Below are 22008 nucleotides of genomic sequence, written 5' to 3' on the forward strand. Positions count from 1 at the left end.
CCAGAGAATATGCCGTGTCCCCCACTGCTTAAAACACCTCCAGCAACCCCCCAGCTTTGCTCTTTGCTCCCCCCAGTGCCCACAGCCCAGGTTTTGGCACGGGAATACACTCCCCGTCTGCTGTCTGAGCCTGGACCAGGGCTGACCAGAGCCTTCAGCAGGGCTCACACGCCAGCCTCACCCTGTGAAGCTCTAGCACAATTAATTCCTCCGCAGGGAACTGGGTTTGTTCGCCATCCACCGCCCCTGGGGCAATTTCTTAAGGATCGCCACAGTGCTGGTAATTTGCAGCTTCCTCCCTGTCAACAGAAGGATGCAGAGAATAACTCCTGCGTCCCTGCAGCAGCCAAAGCCCAGAGCCCCGAGTGCGTTTGTACAGCAATCTCATCCACCCGCAGCCGAGACAAAGGAACTGGGTGGGGAAAGGCTGGGAATGCCGGCGCGGCTCAGCGCGGGGGGATCACCGCGGATCCCCGGCGGGGCCGCCCACGGCTCTACCCGTGACCGGCAACCCCGGTGTCGGCAACGCGGATTTACCCTCCCCGCCCAGCGCAGCCCATGGGGAGCCTCGTCTCCCACCAGGAAAAGAGCTCAGCCGAGCTGTTCCGCGGTTCCCGTCTCAACCACCATCCTCTCCAAGACGCAAACCTGGGATCAGCCCCGCTTCTCCCCTGACCGCAGCTAACACGTCGGGCGGGTCTGCCCGGACTGTGCTGTGTGAGTGGGGGTCTGGAAGCAAGGGCACCTTGCTGGTCACAGCTCCTTCCAACACACCTCCACGAGCACACGGAGGTAATGGCCTTGCCCTGGGGGCCCAGTGTCACCTCTCACGAGCAGCCGAGGCTCAAGGACAGCGGGTGTGCACTGACAGTCCCAGGCGCTGGGACCAGCACGCCCGTGCCACGCCTCTCCCCAAGGGCCACATGCTCAGCTTTGGGGCTGAGGACCCTGAGCACAAACAAGTGCTGCTAATGAGCTACTGATTCTCCTCCCCTTCCTTCAGCACAGGGTGCCTGTCCTCCCTTGTGCGTCTATCCAAATGTCATCAGACTAACAATACTGTAATTTTAAGTTCAGAAACCCCTAAAATGTGTTGCTTGGAGCCTGTCGGTCACGGGGGCAAGCAGCTGAGCTGTGGCTCTCATGGCGGAAAATGAAGAGTGTTTAAGTAACATACAAGAGATGTAGACAAAAACTACTGAGCAATGGTCTCAGGTGTCAGCTATGGATAAATCAGGGCCAAGGTCAGAAACACAGGGAAGAAGATTCTTGTCTTCTATTTCAGCCAACCATAGATAGAATTTCTCCCACGTAACCAGTCCCCTACTCCCTGGCAGATCCCCCTTGGCTTTACCTAGCCTACACAATGAGAAAAAAAGAGTCTACCTGCCCAGATCCAGTAACACAACCGAGCCTCCACTTTTTTGTCTTGCCCATACCCTTTAAACCTCTCTAACTGACCCTCCCAATACTGGAGTTTGTTCTCAGCAGAGTGGGAGCACCAGCAAATACTGATGCTGGCCTGCCCTTCCCTGCACGTTGGACAAGAGCAAGCCAAGGGAGTCAGGCACAGGCATCACAGGGGCAGGAGACTGTAGCCCTTGACTATTAGTGAATAAACTGTTAATATGAGCTCAGGAAATATGCCTGCCCCCCCACACACACACAAATGGTCATTCTGTGGCAGATGTGAAGGGCTGCTCAGTGCTAACTCTGTTAGTACACAAAATCGAGGGGTCCATAATGGCTGGAGCACAAACAAGGCGTCTATTTAGGGGATTGGGCACTGCCAGAATCCCCCGCACTCACCCGACAGTGAAGGGGCTGCACTGGCACCCACCCACTGACTTCAAGGAAAAAATGCAACAAAGTAGAATAAGGAAAATCCAAATGACACATCTACAGGCTCTGGCATCATTCAGGAGTGCGCCCAGATGTCAAGAGGCGGGGGAAGAAGAAAGGAAGAGAATGAAGCAGTTATGAGGAAACGAGTCTGATTTAATAGCCAGGCTTTGCAACACACGCTGCCAGAGCAGCTCCAGACCACAATAAACACACTGTTCCCCTGCCAGGGCTCACTGTGTCTCTGCACACCCACCACAGCTTCCACCAGCCAGTGTCAGGCTGTGTCATCAGCCACTGTCAGCAGAGGGAAAAGCTCTCCTGCGCCAGGAGCTGTGGGGCACGGCCGGGGAGGAGCAGCCAGGGCCTGACCCCGGGCACTGCCCAGCGCAGCCTCTGGGCAAAGGGAAACAGTGAGTGTGAGGGGCTGCACAGACCTGGCTGCTCGTGGCTCTACCTGACTGCTGGCACTGACCTGTCGGGTTCACTGGCCTGACCTCCACTGCTGACCACGTCTCAGAAGTCCCTGGGCAGCCAGTGACAGCCCATCTGTTACTGGCGTGGTGCTTTCCAGGAGGATCCATTTCTGCAGGCACAGGGGATGCCCGTGAGGCCAAGCCTGGAGCTTCCTTCCAAAACAGCTCTGCCAAAACCTTCCAGGATCACCACCAGCCCCCAACACCTCACCACACCAGGAAACCCTTTTGCTGAACACTCCCTGTCTCTCTGCCTATTGGCATTTGGGATCAAGCTTTCAAACCCATTACCCGTTGCCTCATGCCCACACTCTGCCCTTGATGCTCTTAAGCATCATCTGGTCATTTTGAGTTCCCAAAATATCAGGCGGTCTCTTAATATTTCTCAGAGTGATGCTGCAGGAGGAAAGGCAGGCAGCAGCTTCCAGAAGGCTGCTGAACCCAGCCAAGAACAGTGCTCACCTCATTTACAAAGCACAAGGGCATAATTAGGGGAGCGTGGAAGCAGGTGTATGGTTTCACTGTTTTCTTCCTTGTAAAAGAAGAGACACTACTTGCAGTGGTGTTTCATCAGAAGCTGATGTCTTCTCCTTACTAATGTACTACAGGACAGCACGGAAGAACCCCTGGCTGGAGTCAAAGGGACAGACAGCCAGCTGCCAGCTATACCGTGATTCCCAGGGGCCTGTGGGCAAGATATGATATAACAATAGCTGCCAGTTAACCAAAATCTGCCTGAAGCCTTCCTTCCCACTTGCACCTGATACAACATACTGGCCATCCCCATGCCACCTCCTTTCTATTAGAGGTGTCAGAGACATCACAGAGATTGTGCTCATGGGCTCTGGCAGGGTGACTGGGATGGACATGGCTTACATCAAGAAAAAATGTGGGCTAGGAAAGTATGTTATGACAAAAGCACAATGACTGAGTAATTTTGATTCAACCAACAGCTCTGCTAATAGGTATTTTGTGAAATCAGGGCAAGACTTTAGTCTTCCACCTCTCTTTCTGCAGGAAAACATGCTGTGGACAACAAGAAGGGAAATACTTTGATTATCTCTCCAAACAACCAAAGAAAACGAACTAATAAAAAGTCTCTCAACAGACACACAGGATTTGAAATTAATATTCTCCTGAGCTGGGCATCCCAGCATCAGCACACATCTGGAAAGTAATACCATGTTTAGTGGTCTCTGATGCATGGTGCACAACCCAAGGCACACTGAAGAGCAACACATCCATACCGAGCCGATGGAGCCATCACTGAAAAATCCAAAAGCTTGGTTAACCTCCCCTTCCTATGTTTCCTCCACTGCATAACCAACAGACACGCCTGTACTTTCCAGTATTCCATCAGTGGCTACAGTCTTGCCTGTCACACTGTCACATACAGCTTTTGACCAGACTTTTACAATTCAGGTTGTGAATAATTTGCACAGCAATGTAATCTCATACTAACACATGCACCACTCACTCTTGCTCCTGGCTTCTCCACTAAAATGGCTGTCCTAGAAAAGCCCAGAAATTGCTGCAAACAGATACAAAAGGCAAACTGTGGTTTTTCAGATGTTACTGTCAGAAACCAACTACAAATACTGACCGCAGCACTGTTGAGTACAAGAGGAATCAGAAGGGAGTGTTTATGCATCTCCAGAAACACACTAGGCAGTTCAAACAATAGCTGTTGGGAAGTACAAATACCCAGTTTTCCAATACATCCTTCACAAAAGCCCAACCTGCCCATTGCTTGGGTGACAGAGGCAAGGAAAGCACTGCTCCCCTTGTTTGTGGGCTCAGCCCCCGATTCCGTGCTATCAGCTCAAAGATCTATAGCTGAGATACCTGCCAGTGGGAGGTGGCTCCTGTATTCTCTGCATACTCTCAAGCTCCAGACCTTCCCTCCCCCGCCCCTCTGCCTGCAATGCTTTAGATGCTTTAAAGGAAATGGCACAACACAGTCCCAAACGTTTCTCTACTAACAAGCACAGCTTAGGTGACAATCTGCCATCCCCATCAGCTGCTATCTGTACTGACATGCAAGAAGATTCTGGGGCAGAAATCTAGGAAGGAGGAATAAAAAGTGCCAGCAGTGCTCGGGGGCACAATCAGTAGAAAGGGACAGAAGAGGCTTTGTTCTAGGGGAGTCACCAGAGCTGAGCTTTTATTTCTGTCACTCCATTAAAACAGATGAGTCCACCCAACACCTGACTTCATTGCCTCCCCTGCATCTGAAGTATGGATTCAGGACATACTAGTCATTTGACCAGAATTCCAGAGCCATCTCCTCCGCTCCAACCAGGATATGACAATGCTGCAGAAGGGGGCCATTGAGTCCTGGAGGGTCATCCCCAGGCTGCACAAGTCAGAGGAGAACAACAGCGACCTGTAACATCAGCAACAGACACCATGTGCCCTCAGCATTGTCAGCTTTGGCAGAAAAGGAAAGGACTTAATAGGGAGAAATCAAGCAACTTGGGAGATTTTGTTACCATTAAGGTGAGAGAGCTCCTGTTGGATCCCAGAGGAACAGGCACAAGCCCTGCACGTGGGTAAAACGTATCATAAAGGTCCCTGTACAAAAAACCCCAGGGAATGGGAGAAATCCCACCTGCACTAGCAATGGTGGTGTCTCCATAGTGGTCTAAAGATACAGAAGAGGCAAGATGTGTAAAGCCATAATATTGCTTATAAAGCAACTGAATCAGGGCTGACAAAGGAATTTCTCTTTACAGTGGTAAAGCCCCCAGTGCTTCTTTGGGAGCATTTTGTTCACATCTGTAGATTCAAAAGAAGAATTAAAAGCAAACGCTTTGCTTTTCCTTTTTCTTCAGGGGGCCAGAGCTGACCTCAGGGGGAAAATCAGGAGCTACACGAAGCCAGTGAAAAGCCATCAACAAGATGAAAGACCCGACTGCCTTCCCAGGAGCAAGCCCCGTGCAGCCTTCGAGGGGCGGGCCGGGGCGCACAGCTGGCCCGGCAGAGATCGGAGCAGCACGATCCGGAGGGAGGGCACAGCCGGGGGCACCGGCGGCACCGGGGCTCCCGCAGCTTCAGGACCAACCCACGCCCGGGCGGGCCGGGGCAGGCGGGTCCCTGCGCACCTGATGCGGCGAGACCGGGGAGCGGCTCAGCGGGGACACCGAGCGCGGGGAGCGCACCCGGCCCCGCCCGGGGGGAGCCGCCCGCCCGGCCCCGGGCTCTCCGGTCCGGTGCGCGCCCCGCGGGTGCCACCGGGCACCGACCGCCGCAGACGCTCCAGCCCGAGCTGCCCCGCCGGGACGCGGCTCTGCCCAGCCCGGTTCACCTGCGCGGGCGGCGGCTCTTTGTCTGCGCGGCGCCGCCGCCCCGCTCCGACCCGACCCGCACCGCACCGCCGGACACCGGCACCGCACCGACCGCCCCGCGGGGCGCGCTGCCCCGCCCGCCCGCCGCACCCACCGTGATGCGCGGGATGTTCTTCTTGCCCTGGTACGACATGGTGCCGCCCGGCCCGGCCCGACCCGCCGCCGCCCGCGCTGCCTCCGCGCCGCTCCGCACAAAGGCGAGACCGAGCCCGCGCCCGCCGCACCGGGACGGCCGCCCGTCCGCCCCGCCCACCGCGCCGCCCGCCGCCGCCAGGGGGCGCTCGGCCGCGGGCCCCGGGCAGGGCGCGCCCCGCCCCGCCCCGCGCGGCAGGTGCCGGGACCGGGACCGGGACAGGGACAGGGACCGGGACAGGGACAGGGACAGGGCAGTGACAGCGGGCACTGACATCGGCATCGGGACCAGGCACTGACACCGGGCACTGACATTGGGCAGTGACATCGGCACCGGCACCGGGCACTGACATCGGCATCGGGACCAGGCAATGACACTAGGCACTGGGCACTGAGACCGAGCATTGACACTGGGCAGTGACACCGGCATAGGGTGCTGACAGCAGGCACTGAGCACCGGGCACTGGCACGGAGAGCAGACACTAGGCATTCACACCAGGCACTGAGTGCTGACACCAGCACCAAACAACAGGCACTGACATCGGGCACTGACAGCAGGCACCAAGCACTGGGCATCAGCACCAAGCACTGGGTGCTGACACCAGGTATTGACATCGGGCACTGACAGCAGGCACCAGGCACCAACAGCAGGCATTGACACTGGGCACTGACAGCAGGCACTGAACACCAGGTACTGCACTGAGCACCGACACCAGACACCAACACTGGGCACCGGCAGCGGGCACCGCCACTGTCACCAACACCATCCAATGTGCACCTGCATCCAGCCTGCAGGGAGGGCCCGAGGGGAATGGTCACAATCAGGGCTCTGTGCCAGCCGAGATTTTCCATGTAACAACAGCGAGTACAATGATTGAGGCTGTAATGGAATGGGTGGTCTTGGGCCACTGGAGCACACCTGCATTACTTCAAACTTTCTTTCACAAGCACAAGAATTAGAAACATTAAAAAATAATAAAATACACCACACCTCTGGCTCCGGGAATCCTGTGTGCTACATAAACGCTGCCGGTTCTGGCAGCACCAAGGACTTCTTGCCTTTCCTCCACTGTGACCTTGGTAGGAAGGTTTGAATGGTGGAATTGGTTACGAGTACCCAGCGTGTGCTGAGACAGACGATGCTGAGCCTGGGACCCCACAGCCAGCCAGGACCAGGCCAGCTGGAGCTGTGCCATGATGGGATAAACTCATCTGCCCTCTCCTGCCTGCCACGATCTGTGGTGCTGCCAGCATGTCCAAGAGCCAGGGCTGGCCTGAACCTCACTTTCTCTCCTCTCTCACATGCGACTCCGCTCATGTGCAGAGCTTTGAACACCATCAGCAAGATGTTCCTACAGATCCTGCTGCCAGGCAGCAGCCAGTGGTGTGCTCTCCACTAGACAAATTTTAGAGACACACCTGGCACGGACATGGCTGTAAATCCAATTTCTGTCTCCTGGCAGAAAAACAAGCCATCCAACCTGGGTGACCAACACCCAACCCCTCCTCCAGTTTGCTTCCTGGCCTAGAACCTAACAATGGCAGCGGGGGCCTCACGAGCACCCTGCTCACCAGTGCGTGCACAGGCAGAGCAATCTCACAGCACAACCCCTGACACTGCAGCCAACTCGGACTGCTACTGAGCTCTGGAGAAGCGGGTGACAGCAGCATGGACTGTCAGGAGTTCCTGCTCTGCCGCCAGGTTCAGTGGGGGGTCACAACAGCGTTAACTGTCTGTTCTCCTTGCCCAAGGGTTTATGTACACAGACTGGTGCAGCTCTCCCTCCTCCCTCACCACAAGCTTGGATGTCTCCACCAGTTCCATAACACAGCCCAAAGCTTTTACTACCCACTGAGTCTGTTACTCTATGTGTGCTTCCGCTGAAGCTCTTGGAGAGTTTTACTGGATATGCATTTATTCTAAACCCAAAAATCTTTCACCAGCTTAAAGTGAAAGTCAGCAGATGCTCAATAACTTATTACTGCCAGGACTGTGAGAATGGACAAAATTGCAAGGGCTGCTTGGCACAGCTGCCTCCCTGTCCCAGCTCCTGTGCCGCTGCCTGTGAGCTGCTGCACCTCCACAGTCAGCAAGAGGCAGCTGGAAACCACCCCCTCCCCAGTGGATCTATGGGCAGGGGGTGTCTGCAAGTGCCAGGCAGGGAATGGGGGAGCAGCGCTGTGCCAGAGCCTCTGCAACTAAGGAGCATGGGGAGAGAAGATCAGGTACCAGACCATGCTGTTCTTGTCACAACACCGTAATGCTTCAAGAACAAGTCCTGGTCTCTACTGAAATTAGACTGGATGGGGCTGGGAGATGACAAAGATCCCCAACTCCTATCCCCAAACCTTCTGAAACTTCACTTGCCCATTCTCCAGAAAGTTTAAGAGGATCCCCATGCCAGGTGGTGTCACTGTAACTTTGTCTGGAGTCAGTCACAGAAAGAGCAGCAGTTAATTAGTTAATAACAGATAAATGACTATGCAGACAGATGCTGCTGACTTCAACACTTGGACAGTTTCAAGAGCTGAGCTTGCATCAGCCCTCTGGATGCTGGCCAGCCACAGTGACTTCAGACCCCTCGTTTGAAGAGATGTGCTTTCCTCCTGGTTGCTATGTGACACTCGCACAAATACAGTCAAACATGCTGCCCTGGGCCCAAAACATTCAGAATGGAAAAAGGCTTTTTCCATAGGATCTCTTCCAGGTGCAGTCTGCGAGGCATTACTCACATGCTTCAAAACATCCTCTATGAGAAGCATGGTCAATTTGAAAGGTATTTAAAATGGCAATCCTCAGAGCTCACAACATCCTCAGAAACACCTGCAGGGATAACATGGCACCAGATGTTCATGGCCAGCCACGAGTGACAGGAGCACGGCGAGGAGCACCAGCGGTGTGAACACGCAGTAGAAGGCACGTGCTGCCACAAGGACTTTGCCACCAAAACAGGCCCAGCTCTGACTGTGGCCTGCCAGTGCTTGGTGGCCTGGCTCAACCCCCATCTGTAAGGACCCTGGAGCTGCTGACAGTGCAAAGGACAGAAGCAGCCCTACGCGTCCGTGACTGATGGTTCTCAGACAGCCACAGCCGAGGCTCAGTGAATGTCACTGGTCACAGAACAATCTGGGCTCAAATGTCATAATGTTCAGCACATTTGCCAGGACAGCCTGTCCCCATGCACACCATCTCCTCCTCCCCATACATATTCTTTGCATGAAACTGTCCCCTCTGCTCTCCCAGCAGACAAGTTCTCAGGGGCTAAGTTGCCTCAGCGGCACTGAACCCAAGGGACAGAAACATCATCCCTGCACTGAAGCTGGGAGTCCTGTGGCCCCAAAACAGCTCCTGCACCCTGCAGGCATGTAGAGAAGGTGTCCAGGTAAGGGAGAGGTTGTTTCTTCTCTTTGCCAAAAATAAATGAGGTTGAAACCAAACATGTCAAGTGGAATACGCAAATATGTGTACACAAGTGACTGCTGCTTCAAGGCCAATTACTTCAATTACAGCCTGATCCCTCAGAGCAATGAAGTGTCCTTGAGATGGGTGGCTCAACAAGGGTTTTTCCTCTCCTGGGGCTGGGTTAGCTGAGTGACTCACAGTGACCCACAGGAGGCCAGGGGGTTGGCCCAGCAGGCTACAGGACCAGTCTCTGCCGGGGGCCCTGTCTCTCTGCTCAGCATTGCTGCCAGCAGCAGCAGCAGTGACCGTCTGAGACATTTCACCCCTGCCAGCTCTGGTGGAGAATCACCTCTCTCCAGTTCCTCTCTCCAAAGGCACAGTGAAAATGTTCCCACTGCAGGCAGGGGCATCCCTCCCTCCTCCTGCTGTGCTTGGGCTGCTCACCCAGGCAGCCATTCCTGGCGAAAGGCTGATGCCAAGCCTGCAGGGAGATGGCTCCCACTTCACTCTTGGCTCCCTTTGCGGGGTGAGCTTTGGCTGCACATGAGCATCTGTACTTCCACTGAAACAACTCAGTTCCAACAGAGCGCAGATGGACCAGCCCGAGTCCCTGAAACACAGGCACCCATCTCACCCCCTTTAACATGCAGAGCAAAGACTAGAAAGGTCTGAGCTCTCTGCTTAGCATCACTTCTTTTCACCCCTCAGCTGTATGAAAACATCTGATACTGGACAGAAATCTGTGTGCTGTAAAATGGAGCTCAGCTGTTCCCAGCAGAGTGATGGGAAAGATGCTCCTGGATCTGACCCACCGTCGAGAGCCAGCCCAGCTGAATGAGCCAAGGTCCAGCTATATTTTCCAGCTTCTCAGCCCTGTCTCCAGGAAGGCTGCTAGCATGTTTGGTTTTTGTTTTTCTCCCATTTCCTCTAGCCACCTCCAACAACTGATCCCTGGGAGAAAAATCAACCTTCTCCGCCTTCCATCTCTTGGCAGACGTGACAATGGAAGGGGTCTGTGTAGGGAAAGCTTTTGCCCAAAATAAAGCGACAGAGCACACATTGCTCCAGCTGTTCTCCACCATGGTTTTCCTCAGGATTAGGGCTGTCAGGGACCAGCTTTGCTCTCACCTGGACCACCTCTCAAGAGTAGACCACACATAGAAAATTACTTTTCTGGGTCTCATCACAAAACGTCCCTATTTTGTTGCCATTTGCAACAGCATCAACACTTTACAGTCTTTCTCTAGGTCTGTTTGCTTGTACTTTTCAGAGCTGAATCTCTTTTTGTCCTTCCCGGCTCATGTCTCTGAGCCCTCCACACCACATCAGGATGGTTCCTTCCCAGCTGGCACTCACAACATCACTGTCACCTGCACACATGCTGTACCTCTCCTTCCAGATCACTAGAGATACTGGAGAAGAGTCACTTCTAGCACAGATGCAGCCAGCTGCCCACTGAACAACTCGTGCACCCTCCCTTTAAGCCCCACTCAATTTTCCTATAGAGCCGTATCTGCTGAGCCAATTCCAAGCTCCTGCTCCAGTGCAGACACCCCAGATGGGAAACAAAAGCCCCCAAAAGTTGATCCACCTTGTGGCTGCACATAAGGGAGACAAACCCCCCAGCCTGGGCAGGCAGAGCCGTGAGGTTCTGGCCTGCTGGAGGTACTGACATCTTAGATAAAAAGGAAAAGGTTATTTTGGACAGAGCCAACTATTTTGCTACAGCCAAACCACAATGTTTAGTTTCAATTTAAACCTACTGAAGTTTGCATTTGACACTTTTAACTATGTTCATAAAAAATGCTTAGAGGAGTTTCCAACACAACGAAGCCTCTTCCAACCAAGAAAGCAGCGAGCCTTGCCTTGCAAATCTCAAATCTCAAGTGTCACATGAATTTGTGAGAACAAGAAGACTTGTCCACATGGCTCATGCAGTTTGGTTCCCAAAGTATGTTTGTGGATTGACTGCTACCTACCAGGAGGTGACACCTCCCCAACACCCCTGTCAGGACCACAGACACCCAGGAACCAGCCTTCATCACTGTGCCTCGTGCTACAGCAGCATGGCAGGGACAGAGACCCCTCATACCCTGCTGGGTCTCACTGGCCAGTCAGAGAGATACTGCTGCATCGCTGCTGCCATGTCCTGCTGCATCGCTGCTGCCATGTCCATGTCCTGCTGCAGGTGTTTTCCCTGGGCATCCCCCCAAGCACCAAGAGAGCCCACGGCTGGCCTGCTGTCACAGGAGAAGCAGTGGCAGCTACTCTGGAAGCTGCTCCTGAAAACAGCCCTTTCCTGATGCAGCACCAGGTGAGGGCTTGCTGTGTTTTCTGACAACCTCAGAAAATATATACAGCATAAAAAGAAGCATCACCTCTCCTACCTGCTGCAATGACCTATGGCTAGAAAAGCACGAGGTTTTCAAGAACACATCACACAGAATAACACTCACAGCATCATTCCAAAGCACCGGCAGAGCAAGCCTGGCGTGCCCTGGACACGGTGGCCAGGTACCCCACGGTGGCCACACCTGCCAGCCAGCTCCCTGCTCCCACTGCACTGCCCACACACAGGGACCAGCCAATTCCAAAGCCCTGACCACCCAGAGCTGAGAACGAGGACAGAAGGAAACCAAGCACTGCCGCCACAAGGTAGTGTGAAAGATCAAACTATTTCCATGTTAGGGTAAGTTTTGTGGTAAAACATAAGCAGCGAGCAGAAACGCTTCAATTGAATCCCTAACTTCTAGCCCTACTGCGTAACTCCCACAGAATCCAGTATCTGTCTTCTTACACAAGGGTTGGGTTATCAAACTCTGCAGTTTTCATAACTGCTAGCAATAACCTCTGTACTGGCATGAGCAGCCAAAGAACTGACTCATTACTGTGCTTCAGGCATCAGATTTCTTAAAAAAAACAAACACACACATGGAGGATTTTTTTCAATAAAAACCTGAGTATTATCATTCAACTCCATGAACTGTAACACGTTTCACTGTCGTATTTGCATTATGGGAACTAGTTCACTGGCTTGGATTTGTTCCTGCTGTTTGTAAAAGTAACAGAAATAAAGTAACTCCAAATCACTGTCTTATAAAAAGAGCAAGCAAAACCAAAACACAGATGCTGAACAGGGTGATACTGAGGTGATGAATTAATATTATCAAAGTGCTTTATGAGGATCCCTTCCACAAATGCAAGATTTTAAACTGTGCTAAAGGCACTGCACAACTGCAACTTCAGACTGAGCCAAGCTGCCTCGTGAGGCACAGCCTGCCGTTGGCTTGGTGCTCCTGCCATAAATTACTGGCAAGGGAAACCAGAAAGCTGAATGCAGAAGTCAGAGCACATTTTACAAGTGTCAGAAAAACTAAGAGAGCATCAAGTTAGCCCAAGCTTTGTTCTCCATTTGAGGCAGCCCTGCCTGTCTTTCCAGCCTTTATCACAAGTTGAACCCGAGCGGTGTCACACAACCGGACACGTGTGACGCTGGCTGCCTGCAGGAGAAAGCCAAGGATGGCTCCCAACAGTCTTCTGGAGGGGAGAGCCCCTTTGCCTGCTTTCACTGCCTGATAGTTTCCCTCACACTCCTCCTCCTCGATGGAGCTGCCCCAGCCTGCGGTGCAGCCGCAATCCCGTGTTTGTGGGACCACAGCCAGTTGCCTTGGAAATGACGACTTCACTGCAGAACCACGCAGCAGGACAAACGGACAGAGTGTCTGGGGGTGAGCACAGCGAGCCACGTGCCCCTGCCTGTGTGACTGCACAGGAGGATGGAAACATGGGGTCTCTGCATGGCTGAGCAGTGAGGAGGCCACCGCAGGCGTCTGGTTGACCTTCTTCCCAGCCACCAGGCACAGAGTGTAAAGCTCTTTCCCTGTTGCCTCTGCAGATGCCCAGTGCTGCAGCTCTCCAGTACCTGTTCACACATCAGCAGCCCTTGGTGAACATCCTGACCACAGCAATTCAGAGGGTGTTATCTGCGACCTACAGAGAAACTCTCCTTGACTTCACTGTAGTAAAGTGAGCACAGTAATCCACTCTGGCTACACGAATGGCATGACATCTCTCAAGGAAAACTGCAAGACACTTCACAAGGGTAGAGTCCATATTGGCTATTACAGATGGAAACCTGCCCCAAGTTAAATCACTCTTGTTAAAAAAGGTCTCTGCAAATAGTTCAGAGCAGAGCAGAATGTGGCCTCCCAGTGTCGTTCTTCCAAATTTTAAGTGTTCTGCAATGACAACCCTTGCTGCAAGCAGAACTTTTTACCAGGGAAAGGGGCCTCCTGCTCTGAGCAAAGAGCACTTGAAAGGCTCATCTCTTTTTCCTCAGGAAGCCCATTTGCCCACACAGGCAGGCAGCAGCAGCCCCTCATAGCCAGGGTTTCCCCCAGCAGCCTCCTAGCCCCTGCCCAAACAAGTCACTCTCTGCCCCTGAATCCACTGGCAAAGCTCAAACTCCCACTGATGGAGCAAAGGCACCGCCCCCAACTGCTCTGAGCCACATCTCCACTATGGCTTCACTGTGCCCCAATACACAGCCCAGGTTTTGTCCTTCCACTAGACTCTGTGATAGAACAAAGTGAGGTTGAACTATGAGCCTGGGCCCGTACTATACCATCCAGCTGCATGACACCACATGTTATCACTGGGCAGTCATTCACTGCAGTTGTGTCCCTGCAAAAATGTTGGTGCTTTAATTGTAGTTAATGTCATTACAAAAAAAAAAAAAAAAAAAAAAAAAGGAAACTTTTCACTGCAAAAATTAGACGACGGATCTCTGTCCACTGCCCTGGGCAAAGGCAAGCCTCTTACTCTCAGCTTCTCTAATAAACAGGTTGCTTGGGCAAGGGTAGACGACTTGAGCTCTCTCTCTGATTGTTAATCTGTGAAATTATTCAAAGAAGGTCAATTTGCCTTGACAAAAGTGCCTTTGTGTGCTCTGAGTCTGCAGAGTCCAATGCAGGCAAACTCCCTGTGGCTGTGCAGGCAGCGAGGCTCAGTGTGCACAACGTGCATTTCCCACTGGACTGTCCTACTCTGGGATGAGTCATATGATTCCTTCTAGCCATGCACACACAAGAACACATGTATGAAGCTTCCCACCCTCTTAGGCCAGACATGGAGACAAAAGGGGTTTGGTTCCTGATGCTTGTCCGGTGGAAGGCCTCGGAGGAAGAAATCTAGAGGCAGAAATCATCAGGAAGAGAGGACTGCTGGAGAAAAACCTCAGCTACAAAATGCCAGAGACAACGGTCTACATAAGACCTTAAAAGGGAACAAGACTGTTTCAAATTTTTGGTAGAGCTAATAAAGAAAAGCTCACAGCAAAGCCTGCAGACAGGCTGTCGGGAGCTTCTGCTTCTTTTCCAACAGGCAGCAGCATAAAATTGTTAATGCGGTGGTCAGTTCTGCAGCTGCTATTCAAACCACATGGACAAGGTTGGTACTGACAGGAATAATCCTGACTCTGTAAAACGGACTGTAAAGGAGCAAAGCTCGAGAACAGGAACTGAGAAGCATGCCAGTAAGAAATTAAAAAGCAGAGGCTGAAGAAGTTGAAGTGCAATGAAGAAAGCCCAAAGCAAGCATTGCCTAGCTGGACATTCCTACAGAAGACAGCAGACACTAAGGACAGCCTGATGCTATTCCCTAAAACCCAGATAGGCCAAGTCATCACAGTTCACTGCTGCGCTCCCACCAGGCTCTAGCTGGTGAGGTCAGGACTCCAGATCACAAATGCCTTCAGTTTATCAGGGTTTGCACTCCAGACCCAAGTGGAGGTTTCTGCTGAACCCCGAGACATTCAGGCCACCTCTTTGTGCTCACAGATGATTTTTGATTCCCTCCTCAAAAATGGGTTTTATTAATTTGCCCCATTCACCATTGAAAACGAGTGACCTTAAGATGGCTATTAAAAAGTTCAGCTCCAAAAAAAACTCATTGACCAGCAGAAGCGAGTGGCCTTACTTGCCTGATATAAAAATGAGCCACAGGGCCCATTGAAACCTCAACCAGGGGATTCACTCCACAGCATTAACTTAATCATCTTCCTGCCCAACTGCTGGTGCAAATGGGACCAGAACCAGCACAGCGAGCCATCTCACCCTCTGGCAGAAGGACCTACCCCGTGGAGCTGGATGGATCAGTTTATCACCTTCAGTTTAATGTAAGCGGAGAAACTTTGTGCCTGATGATACCTCCGGCACTGCCACTTCCAGATCAACGTGCTGCCCCTCACTCCTGATGCGGTACTTCTAGTTTGTGTCCATGGGAGATAAGGATCGCCTGCTTTGGACCAACAGCCCCAAAATCCCTACTTTTTTTTTTTTCCTATGCCCGGTGGCGAGGGGACAGGTACTCTTTCACTCAAGTATAAAAGAACAGCTGCAGCAAACCGAGCCCGCGGCTCTGACACTCGGCCTTTGCCGCTGCCGGTGCCGCGGTGACACCGCCGACACCCCACCGGGCGGGCGGAGCTCCGCGTACCGGGCACGGCCGCGACCCCGCCGGGCAGCCGGGCCGGGGGAGCCACCGGCGGCTCTTCCGGGCCGGCCCCGGGGGCGAGCGGAGCCGGACCCGCCCCCGAGCCCCCGCCGCGGGGCCCGCGCCCGCCGCCCCGGTCCCGGCCCCGGCCCAGCCCCGCCGCAACGCCGGCCCCTACCCTGTGGTCCGCGGGGGCCGCGTCCTGGAGCCGCTCCTCGCCGGGGGTGGCGCGGGGGTCGCCAGCGGCCGGGTCGGGGCCGGGGGCCGCGGCGGGCGGCGGGTCGGGCTCGGGGCCGGGGCGGGAGGGCGGCGGGGCGCGGCGCTGCCCGACGCGCAGCGCCCCGAAGTCCAGGGTCTTGCTCTCGAAGGCGCCCTCGACGCTGCAGAAGAGCCCCCCGCGCTTCTGCCGCGGCACCGCCGCCGAGCCGGGCCGCGCCAGGTACACCGGCAGCTCCTCGTCTTCGCGCCGCCCGTCCGCCGCCATCCCCGCCGCGCCGCGGGACGGCACCGACGGGGCGGGCGGGGCGGGACGGGGCGGGCCCGGGCCGCGGGCGGGGCGGGGCGGGGCCCGCGGGACACGGGCGGGCTCCGCCCGGGCGGCCCCGGGGCGGCTGCTCCGGCGTCCCCCGGGCCGGGCGGGGCTGCCCGGGCCGCCGCGGGGACCTGACACCGGCCCCTTCCCGGGACGGAGCGGACACACGGGAGCGCACACGGGCTGTGCCCGGGCGCAGCGACAGCAGCACCGTCAGAGTTTGCCCCCGCCGGTTCCTGGGCGCTGCCCGCAAACCGCCGTTCGCGCATCTCATCCCGCTTGGCCACGGCCCCTGCACGGGCGCTGCGGTTGGGCGAACGCTGCAGCCCGACACGAGCGATGTCTGCTGCACAAAAGCTTCACTGCTCCCACACGGGTGCTGCTGTCACGCAAACACCACCAGACGAGCAGCACGAACAAGCTCCGTGTGTTCGCTAATTTAAGGTGTTGCTTTGAGAGTTCCATTGCAACTTTATTTCAAAAGCACTGGAGGCCCGGAGGACAGATGGAGAGCCAAGGCAATGCTAATGGCTTGGCAGCAATGCTAATAGCAGCAGCAGCAGCCTGTGAAATCTATCACGCAGCACCAGAACTGGAGCTCTGACTAAAATTGTTTTTCGAAGTGCTCATTTCTTTATCTAAAACAAGTGTACGTGGTACCTGGGCTCAACATTCCTACCAAGTGATTCCTCACACCACATATTTGCATTATGACATTGTCAGTTATGCTTTTTCCAACCTTTTCTGCACAAAGCAAACCAGTGCCATTGTCCCTACCGATCCTCCGAGGACCGGTGGTTCTTAAGGAAAATCCGCATGGAGCCTGACCCATCATGGAGAACAATGACCCTGTGATTAGGCCTGGAGAGGCGGTCTGTGGGTACTGGCTGACTGAGGCTTGAAGTTATGAGAGAGGAAATGGTTTGGGACTGTTTCCTTCCTTTTGCACTCTGGGAAGCTTTTGTAACTGGGCTTGTACCAGTGTCATTAACTCACTCGGTTTTTTTCTCCACTTAAGTGGAAAAATCTACAGAATCTTGAATTTTTGACTAATTATTCAGGTCTGAAGGGTCAGGAGAAGAGAAGATGCACTAAATATAAACAGGCTGTGTCAGCAAACTTGAAAGAGTTACTTCAACAGCCTTGTGTCACGCAGCAGAGTAAAATGCTGGTCAGTGTCTGCCCTTACTTTCTTTAGAACAGCACCAGAGAAGGTTGCATTGGGTTGTTATTGTGTTCTTACGTGAACTTTACCATGCAGCTGCCTCAGCGTTGTGCCTTCATGGTGCTCAGCACCACGGGTGCTGTGCCTGCACCAGAGCCCAGCTGCCCCTGGCCAGGGTGTGCCAGGAGAAGAGCCTGGCGCTGACCCTGGTGGGGTACTCGCTGTCCTGTTTCAGGTGCAGGGGCAGCAGCAGTGCCTGGCAGCTAAGGAAGGAAGTATCCTTTCAAATAGCCAGAACAAGTTTGTTTTGGAGTTTTTTTTTCTACTATTCTCCTGGCAAATGCTCTTCCTCTGTAACTCGCTCAGTGGCAAGACCACCAGTACTGGCCAAACAAACACACACAAAGGGGCCGCCTACTAGGTCTTTACCTTCCTAAGGGACTGCCTTAGCATAAAGAAATTTATCCTCCCCTTGCTGCAAGTCGGATCCACTGAGTACAAGACGAAAAACATCTCAGCCAGTTTCTGCCCCTCGTGAGAGGGATGTGCTGCTCTCGGAGCTGGCGGCCGTCCTGCTCCACACAGAGAGCTGAGCCCCGACCTTCCCAGGGCCAAGCACGTGAAGACTGAGCCTTTCCTGGGACAAACAGCCCTGAGCTGCAGCTGCCCCGTGGCTGCGTGCTCTGACCACAGTGAAGTTAGAGTGAACCCCTTGTTTTGGTTGGGACCTCTCCATATGGTTGTGCAGCTTTATGAGGAATTAAAATTCTTTGGAACAAGGCCTGGCCTTTGTCTGATTCTGCAAATGTGCAAAAGTTTCAGCATTGTACTTTAATAGCAATATTTATTCAAATCCTGATTCCAGTGTTTATCTTTCCTAGTGCCTTGCTGCATAAATGGTTGCACTGCAATTATTTGCACCAGTAAAAGGAGTATGGGGGCTCTTCTGAGAAGTGGAGGCTTTAAAATCTAACCTTTAAGGAAAATCACTCACTGTGTAAGAGATAATTCTTGATTTTTATTTCTCAAATTGCCATTTGCTTTTAAGATCTTTTTTGTGAGGTGTTGTAAGGGCACTAGTTCAAGAATACCATGAAAATTGAAGTTTGGGTTCAGTGTGTGTTCACTGCACACTTGCTTTTGGGCCCAGCAGAATGCATTATTTATATTTCTGTGTATGTATATCTTGGATCTGATGTGAAGCTTTTAATTACACAATGACAAAATGCATGCCCCCTGTAATTAAGGAAATTTTCCTTTCTTTAAATCACATGTTTACATGCTCGTGGACAAAAATGCTTGTCAGGCAAACAGTCATGAGTGGTGCATCTTCAGATCCTGCTGGGAAAACAGCTCTCCTTTTGCTTCTCTGTGCAAAGCAGATGGGAGATAGAGATCAGGGAGGGATCTGGCGGGAATGCTGTCTCCCCTGCCCAAGCCCAGGGAAGATGGAGATGGCAGACATGTGAGCTCATGTGCTTGGTGCTGCCTCAGGACCCAGCAGAGCCAACCATCAGCCCTGCGGGGATTTCCTCGGCTCCAGGGCTGGGTTCACATCCTGACTCCAGAACAAGAGTGCTGGTCCATGTGGGTCAGGAGTCTGAGCTGAGCCTGCCACATGGGCACTGCTGATTCTAGCATGAAGGAAAAGACATAGGCTGCTCTTCTGATCGAGGGAACAGCATTTTTTTAATGGGAAATTATGTTTTGTGGTGGTAAGCTTCTCATTCACGTCTGACTGCATCTTTCTAGTGGAGTAAGAACTGTTTAAGGTGCACTGAGAAATGGAAATCAGTCACGTTACAAGGTGAGCCTCACTGGTTATGAATGATGGAATGCTGCCTTCTGGGAAGTGGTCTTTAGGCAAATCCCTTTCTGCAAAAGGATTAGTTAATAAGATGGGAGATAATCACTCTGTCTGGGATGGGCGTTTTCTTGTTCTGTGCACTCAGCCCCCGTGCTGGTTTTCTTTGTTGCTCCCTCAGCTGCTGCCAGAGCTCTGTCTGGGGTTCCCATCAGAGCCTGTGCAGGGAATGAGGGGCTCCAAGTACTGGAGCTGCAGAGTAACCAGTGAAAGGCACAACACGTGGTGTAACTTTTACAAGTTACTAAGTGTTATCTTTAAAATGTTTGAAGAGGAATTCAAATTGCCAACTGAATCATTCAAACAGCAAAAGTATTGACAGAGAAGTCAAATTAAGTCATCTTGCCTCCCACTGCCAAGGCATCGTTTTTCTCTGATGAGTATTTTCTGATGACTTTGCTAATTCATTTTCTGTTTGTCAGGGCAGTGGACAGTTTCTTAATTGGAAAAACTCTGCATCCTCTGCTGGCAAACTCTGTGCTGGTTCCCGGATCCCAGATGCTTTGTGCAACACCCTTCTATCTGTAATAAAACCAGAAAACAGAAAAAGTGAAGCATGTCACAGCTTGTGATTTCTTGTTCGCATAATGCTGCCTGTGTCACTGGAAGTTGCTTATTACACCAGGAAGCATCTCAGGCTCCATAGCTGTGACTACAATGTTCATTAGACTCAGAGAATGTTGTGTCATTTGAAGGAAAAAGACTGTTGACATTAGGTGGGATTTGACCCCCTCCTTCACCAACACTCACGAGCTCGAGCAAAGGAAAGCCATGTCCTGAATGAGGACATTTCCTTCCTTGATGTCAAATCCATACAGAATGGCTTTACACTGGTTTTCCTGTGGGCCTGGAGGCAGCAGACCTTTGATTGCACATGAAAGGGATGTAATAATAGTGTAACTTTGTTAGCATGATAAATAAGCGTCAGCTTTCATAGCTCATTTTCCTCTAAGGTCTGTGGGTTCAGCTAGAGAAGCACAGGGAAGCAGCAGGGCAGTAGTAGTGGCAGGTTAACACTGATTTCTTCACCCTCATCTGCTTCCTACAGGGCTTGATAAAATTGCATCCCTTCACTTACATGCACGTAAAGTAGCAATGGTGAAATAGGCCTGAGTTATCTTGTTTCGTGCAAAGTCAGAGCTGCCTTCTCATACTCTGCAGTCCTGATTTACGAGGGTGTCCTATTTTTGGAGGCTGCCAGACAAACAGGGTTTTTCTGCTGATTCGTTCTTGCAGCAACATCAGGACAGCCCCCAGCACTGCCTTCCATGCACCTCAGGGAGAGTCAGGCTAAGGACAAACACAGAAGAAACAGTGAAAGAGCCAAACTTGACAAGAAAATTTGATTGTCCTATTTACCTTTAGAAGCAGAGGTCAGAGATGGGTGGGATCTTTCGTTCCCCAAGAAATGGCATGTTCATGAAGGGCAGGTGACTGACAAACCTGCTCTCAGTCAGCTGGAGAGGGCCAGGGGCTGATGCCTCCTTCACCACGCTCCAGTTTCTAAACTTTTGGACACAGCAGGTTAGAAGATGAGACAGACCTTTGTGATCCTCCAGGCTGCTCTGCATATCAGTCCCTGTGGGACTGCTGTGCTCAGGGTGATGTCTTTGATGAAATCCTTTACCAAAGTGAAACTGCCGCAGAGTCAGAAAGACAAAGCATTTGACTCTGTCAAAAGCCTGTTCAGTGTTTCATATCAAAGCCACAGGGAAAGTGGGTTCATAGCATGGTAATTTCAATTGCAAAATGCTATTGTATTGTTGGAGGGTGTAATTTCAAGCAACACACACAGCCTGACTTCAGCGTGCTGTCAGTCTGTCATGCTAACAGAGACCACAACTCTGATGAGCAGCTGGAAGTTATAATGTTCTATACTGGGTTATTCCAAGAATATTTCTGAAATGCAGTAATGCTTTTTGCTCCCAGATTTATTTAGTGCGGAGCAAAATCTATGGAAAATTTTGGCATTTCAACATGTGTTTGTTTTTTTTTTTCCTTCCTGAAATGAGCTGCTACTCAAAATGTTAACAAATAATAATTGTGGAACAAGGGTTCTGAAAATTTCCCTGTGGGGAATCTGGGTTCTCCTTCTCCCTCTCCAAGTCCTCCAAGGAAGGACTATTATCTCCTCCTCATTGCCCAAGGACTCCTGTGGCACTGCAGATGCAAACTGAGTCACCCAGTCATGAAGTTGTTGGGGACAGAAGGGGACAGAGATAAAGCTCTTACAAGGCAGAAGAAGTAATGTTTTCAAGAGAGTCAGAAGCACAGATCTGGCATCAGTATGAACCCCAAAATATTCCAACCTGGCTAGAGTCTGCTGGGCCCTCCTGAAGTAACAAGGAGGAAGAGGTGGTGACCCAGGAGGTTGTGCACATCAGGTGAGCTCCAGCCACCTTTAAGATGGAGATAGTTCAGGACCACCCCAGAGATGTCACTCCAGACTTCCAGGAACAACCAAGTAAACTTGTAGATATCTTCTGTTGGTTGCAGGTCAGTGGGCATCTTCAGGATCACAGTTTGGGGAAGGGTGAAACTGTAGCCACTGTAAGAGCTGTCTAGCTTCATGTGGAGTAGACTGTTAGGGCTTGGATGAGATGGATTTACATAAAAAACACACATTCAGTATAAGTTTGAAGCCTAAAATATTCTGCCATTACATGTGCCAGGTTCACTTCAAGAGCAGCCAGCTCAGCTCCTCTGAGTTCATGTTCTGCCTCTCAAAATCAGTCTCTTTCCACCTGTTCTGTTT

General features: G+C 52.3%; 1 protein-coding gene across 2 annotated transcripts in view; it reads right to left on the reverse strand.

Annotated features, from left to right (window-relative positions):
* Positions 1-16215, reverse strand: part of DPYSL3 (dihydropyrimidinase like 3) — a 31865-nt gene extending 15650 nt beyond the window's left edge. The window contains exon 1 of one of the 2 annotated variants that reach the window (XM_027718730.2): positions 15871-16215. In XM_027718730.2, coding sequence (XP_027574531.1) covers positions 15871-16176 — 306 coding nt within the window. In that variant the 5' untranslated portion in view covers positions 16177-16215. Of the gene's footprint in view, positions 1-5759; positions 5911-15870 lie in introns of those variants that run through there. The other variant, XM_027718731.1, reaches the window with a different exon arrangement.
* Positions 16216-22008: the final 5793 nt, after the last annotated feature.

The sequence above is a fragment of the Pipra filicauda genome, unplaced genomic scaffold (assembly GCF_003945595.2).
Source record: "Pipra filicauda isolate LSUMZ 115617 unplaced genomic scaffold, ASM394559v2 scaffold3_size10097308_pilon, whole genome shotgun sequence".
NCBI lineage: Eukaryota > Metazoa > Chordata > Aves > Passeriformes > Pipridae > Pipra > Pipra filicauda.